This window comes from Neodiprion virginianus, chromosome 3, assembly GCF_021901495.1.
Source record: "Neodiprion virginianus isolate iyNeoVirg1 chromosome 3, iyNeoVirg1.1, whole genome shotgun sequence".
Lineage (NCBI taxonomy): Eukaryota > Metazoa > Arthropoda > Insecta > Hymenoptera > Diprionidae > Neodiprion > Neodiprion virginianus.
Window position 1 is genome coordinate 22,902,257 of NC_060879.1, and position 6,000 is coordinate 22,908,256.

At 40.7% G+C, this 6,000-nt stretch overlaps 1 protein-coding gene across 2 annotated transcripts in view; it reads right to left on the reverse strand.

Moving 5' to 3' along the window:
- LOC124300622 (sodium- and chloride-dependent GABA transporter ine-like) overlaps positions 1 to 5,187 on the reverse strand; it is a 33,841-nt gene extending 28,654 nt beyond the window's left edge. Inside the window, exon 1 of one of the 2 annotated variants that reach the window (XM_046754914.1) lies at positions 3,756 to 5,187. In XM_046754914.1, the coding sequence (XP_046610870.1) occupies positions 3,756 to 4,519 (764 nt within the window). In that variant the 5' untranslated portion in view covers positions 4,520 to 5,187. The remainder of the gene's footprint in view (positions 1 to 3,755) is intronic. The other variant, XM_046754913.1, reaches the window with a different exon arrangement.
- Positions 5,188 to 6,000: the final 813 nt, after the last annotated feature.

Genomic DNA, 6,000 nt, shown 5'->3' on the forward strand with positions numbered 1-6,000 from the left:
CACAGATTGACAATTTTGTAATTCAATTTGTGAATAATTTTTACTGAAAGACTTTGGAGGGAATGGGCTGTTTAAATTTTCGTCTAAACGATCGTTCGGAATTTCAGGTACACGATTGCTGGTGTGGTTATTAAGCAGAAACACATACCTCAAATCAACTGAATTGATTACCAAAACCCGTTATAGTCATCGTGTAGCTTGGCTCAGTGAAATCACATTTACTCAGGAACAGAGAAGTTAAAACAAGAGTTAAAACTTATTCTTTTTGCGTCGGTTCAAGTTCGCAAACATGACTCTGCAGGGAGTGAATACCCTCGATAAGATTGCAGTAACTTTGTTTAACTGCCTAGCAATTATGAAATGAACACTGTTGTTCGATGGAAAAATTAATGAGGTATATATCAAATGTTTCAATTAAAGCAGAAATACAATATTTTGTACATTTGCTACCGTTCCAAACAGGTAGTAAGTTCAACCATCTCTGTTCCGACAGACGGGAGATGAGAAAGATGCAGGTTCAAGAAGTTTTCTACACCGTTGGGTCTACAACAAGGTAACAAGTATTTTATACTCTCAAGTCAGTTTTGGCATTATTCAAGTATTTGAGTTCTAATAGATAATCTCATCACCATCGGTGCTGAAATCAAAAGTTGGTTGGATTTTTAATAGAATCGTCAGAATATTTGGTTACTGACAAAACATCGACACAAGTAAATACCGCGCCATATGATGAACAGAGTGTCACGACTAAGATGTTGATTCATCTGTATACAGCTGTCATAATTGAACTATTTACTGAAGTATAGCTTGATTGGCATAAAAATACTTTGGCAAACTGCGTATTCGATGTACCGAGAGGATCAATTCTTCTTCTTCCGTATGACTATATCCCGAAGACGATGTGCCAAGGTACTCTAAGTTTAGGTACTTCTGACTGGTCTCAGCAGTTTCAAAAACTGTGATGCTTCTGTGATACTTGCTTTCTTCTCCACTAATGGCTATTATTACCGCCAGTCTAATTGGCGAACGTACTCTTTTTTATTAAATTTTTATTGTTTGTTTCAATTTCACTTATTTTCAAACGCTTTACTCACTCTAAATTTCACTAGATACCTTGTCAATGAAAATAATGATTTTTCCCGATACTGAAAGTTATTATAACTAACCTATTCTTGCTCTCTCATATAACTATTGCAGAAGTACGAAGGTAACCAGAGAAAATTACTTCAAATAATCCACCAGACTGTACAAATACAAAGTATAATTATATACACGAGTCAACACGAGGGTATTGATTCTAAAATTATCACATGCAAAGAAGTTTAAAACTCTTAATTCCAATATAATAAACACTCAATTTGTAATGGCAATACGCCGAATCACTAATACATATCACAATATATAATCAACATTCGAAAAATTAACCAATCATTATTTGGTCTTGCAATGCGGGAAAGAAATTTATACGTCAACTATTTAAACTCCACCGAGTACCGAACAATTGCCGCACATTTTTATACCATGCTCTATTTTGTGAAATCGAATGCGATGTTCGATTTGCGAGATATTAATTTGGATTGAAAATATGTTCACTCACGGAATTCCAAAAGGATGATCAAAAATAAATGTCAATTAAGAATCAAATTTTTTATTTGTTTTGATCTACAGTTTGAAGAGAGACGATTAAATGTTTGGCTGTTTTAAACATTGCTCACGTGCGAGCTCACGAGCTAGTCTTGCTAATTTGACACGAGTCAGAAAGACAGCAGCAAGTTGTACGAAATAAGCATGAATTACCATGACAAAGCGAAGGATTCTGACAAAAAGTTAGCAACTAATGTGATCTATAGTCGAACTTATGCTCGCATTATGTATAATACCGCATGACCGATGTAAGAATAAAGTTCATTAGATGATCAAAAAGAAAAACGTGAAAGAATCAGTAAGTAAGAATCTTCGTCGTCGAGAATAAATACAAGTAAGAGAATTGGTTTATGAAATTGTAGTTTTATACGTTCCCACTCAAAATCTTGATAAAATCAAAGTAAGAATCCCCACTTACGCTAATGCCGTTGACTAACAATAAGATGGACTATCGTAACATTGTTCGTCTGAGAAAAAAGATATGAAATTGAAATTTGAGGACCTTAGAATGCACGTAAAACTTTTATCATCATCTCAGTAGAAATTTGTAGTAGATCTGGGTTTTCCACGTTCCCAAAAAATGGATGCTTGGCTGAAGAGCGGAAAAATTTATAAGAAAATTGGTTGCACAATTTCAGTCGGTATTTTTGTGAAATTAAATGCATTCGTATATTATGTCTGCACAAACTATTAAATTACTTGGCAACACCGACGTCTATGGATCCCCGAAAACTCGGTCATACACGTGACGACGTCTCTGATTGTGAGAATTAGCAAGCCACAGATGATGCAAAGAATAATAAGGTACCAATGGAATAACGTTTGCATTTTTGCAATTGATGTCAAGAGTTTGGGGCGAGCCAACATTGATCAGCTCTTTAAAAAGCCTATTGGAATCTATTTGTTCTGAATTTTATTCACCGTAATACCTGTAACGTAGAACTATACAGCGTATGGAATTCAGAGATAAACTTTGATATGCTGCGTATGCGTAAGCTGTCGAATGTCGGATTCCCCTCAGCTTTAGAATCAGGCCGCAAAATAGCATGTTTCGACTTTAGACGGAGGCTTTCGCTAGCTTGCTCGACAATTAACACTGCTAAGATAATAGTACGGTTATGCAGTGCAGCGGTACGCATTGTGCATACAAATAAGTAGGTATTTACGTTAATTCCATTTAATTATTAATGCTAATTGAACGGGTTAAACGAATCAAATTGTTTCAGCCCTTGATTTGCACACACGATACAACGATCTTCTCCAGTAAGTTAGCTTTATTCATATGTCAAGAATATGTTGATCCGATGTTTTTATATGTATTTCAAGATTAAGAGTCGGTGGACCAGTTATCTTTTACTTATCCTGGATGTATTTTTTCCTTAACCCCTTCGCCGTCTGTGACGCATATGCGCGCAAAAAAACAGAGCCATGTCACCAGTATTTACCGCGCGTATCTACGCATTTAGATAAAACAATTTGTGCTCTTGCATATTCTTAAAAAAAAAAAATCCTGCCTGCAGTTTTCGAAGTCGATGAATTCAAATATAATACAAGAATTTTTAAATTCTGCGATCACATTCGAATTTAGCGACCGCAATAATCATCGAATAACGATCTTCGCAGAAATTCGTACACCTGGGTTCTCGAGGTCGCTGAATCCGAATATGACATGAGAATTTCAAAATGCAAAATGATGGATCAGTATATCGGATCAAAATTTTTGTCCAGGGAGAATAAATTCAGGGAGACTTATAAGAACAGTAGAATTCTTATCGAAAAGGGTACCTCCTACGAGTTGTGGACATTGCAGAAATTTCGATATAATATTTGAACTCAGTGGCCTTAAAAACATCACACATCAATTGTCTCAAGAATCCGCGGCGACGTTTTCTGAAGTTCAGTCCGTCAATTCAGATCCGTTACTTTGAATGTTGAAGTTCTGATGTCATATTAGGATTCAGCGAGTGCGAAAACGGTGAAAACCGAGATTAATAGACGATCAGACAAACAGCTTTTTTCAAACACGGGATGCCGGTAAACCTAATTTTCGGTACACATCAATATGAGGTAAATTAAAAAAATGTGTCATAGGCGAACATGTTTTCACTTACGTTGGAGGATGTACCATGTTGAGTAGTTCAGACGGGGAAGTAGGTACCCTGCGGATAGTTAGCTTACGACCGTCGGAAGATCCCATACCTATGGAAGCGAGGGATCGTATGGAAACGGAGTCTGGGAATGGTTTTCCCGACTGACTCGCGGCGTCGGAGAAAATTATCGAGGCCCAGCTGGTAGCCGGGTGATGATTGTGCTGATGATGGTCATCGGCGGCCGTGGATTTGAGGGATCGCATGCTCGGATAGCGATGCCGGCTGCCATGGAGTTCGATTCCTCGGGTTATTCGACCCCCGGCGCCGTGCGTTGAACCGTCCCGATACAAACGGGGCTCAGCCTCCAAGGCGGCAAGACGCGATTGCGGAATTCTCGCGGGTTGCTTGGCGTCGTGAACGCTGTCAATCGAGCTGTTCCCACTGCTCGATCGCTTTATGCCGTTGTTCGTCGAAGCTATGCTCGACATGCTCGCCGGTGTGACCATTATTTTGCGACTTCCAGAGCTGAGGAGGCGACCTCTTTCTCTTCCTTCGCTCGGCGAGTCCGAGTCCGGATCTTGCTGATGCTGGTGGATCGGCTGCAGACTCACGGCGTCTGGGTCAGCGTCTGAACCGTCCTCTTCCGGCATAGTGCTCATCTTTCGCATGTTGTTTTGTTTACCGATCACATTCAGCCGGTTGTTGTTGGCGTGTTGCTTGAGAAGACTGGCTTTGTTGTCGCTGATCATCGTTGCCCCGTTACCGTTTGAATTCGAGGACTCCATTTCTCAGTCTTTCATTTCAACACGAAATTAGCAATCTATGTCGGTTCCGGTGTAAGACGATATATTTATCTCGACGAGTAAACGGAAAAAAAAACAAAAAACTACAATCTCGTTTATCAGAAGTATCAGCGCGGTGTTACGTATACGACGTCTCGCAGTAGCCTGCGTTTGACCAATCTCTCGACACTATCGAATATTCGAACACATGGCAATAATATTCCATACAAGTGAAAGATCGTATATTTTTTCTCGATAACGAGATTGCCGCTGTCGATCTAGTGCCGAATGAAGCAGGCTCGTCGTCACAATACGCGGCGATGCGGAGCGTCGATCGCTTGAGTCATGGCTCTCAATGGTGTAAAAGACATCATTACGCCCGTTACAGCACTCACCAACACTCACGTGTATGCCCGCCTACACCTGTCGACCTGATGGGAATCACCAACGGACCGTCAACCAACCACCCGGTAGTCGTCCGTCCAACTGACTGACTGACTGACTGACTGACTGACTGACTGACTGACTGGCAGACAATGAATGACGGAGGAGAGCGTCGCGTTCTTCTCCCTCCGTTTCCCGTGCAATCCGGAGCAAGATAATGATATTATAAAGCGCGCCTGCGGCACCGTTTCCTCGTCCCGGCGAAGAGACGGACGCGATCGTAGCAATCAGCAGAGGCGACGAGGCCGCCGCCGTGCGCCAACCGCGCCTAACTAATAAATACAATATTCACCAGTTGCGTAGTTCCCTTTCCTACATGTTACAGAAGCGGGCATGCATGCATATCTGCGTGCGATCGACGGGCCCCAACGCTTCTTCCTTACCTCACTCCGCGCCAGCTCTACGAGTAGCGGTTGAACACCTCGTCTTCTTCGACTTCTCCGAAGTCGCTGGCTGCCGCGTCGCCTTACTCACATTGCCTCCCGGTTAACGCCACCAAGCAACAGGTACTCGCAGCTCGCTCGGAAACACTTGTATGATTCTACGCATACGCACATGTGCTTCGTATCAACTTCGTATCTACTGGGTGTGTACGGAAATTTTGTTCGGTTGGCGAGACGTCGGTGTTGTTATTTTGAGAATATTTTAAATTTTTATACTAGTACGCTTGTATCGAGATAGAAGTTTTTGAAAATACTGAGACTGCGAACGAAAATCTGTTGACTGATGCTCCGTTTCAAATCGCTTCATTACGGCGAAGAAATTTAGCAAATCATTTCGATTTTACTCTACGATGACTCGTTTAATTCAGAAGACTATTATCTACACAGTTACGTGATGGTTTTTTTTTTATCGTGTCGCCATCGTTCAATTATTCATTTCACAACATTGCACCGATATTGATTGTGTTTAATAAGTAGCAATATTGAATTGAGTACTGAAAATAAAAACGATCAATTTCAGTCACTTTGTAGGAAATTGTATTCTGAATAAAACGAACCATCGTACGGTGAAGTCGAACGAATATACTAGATTTTTAA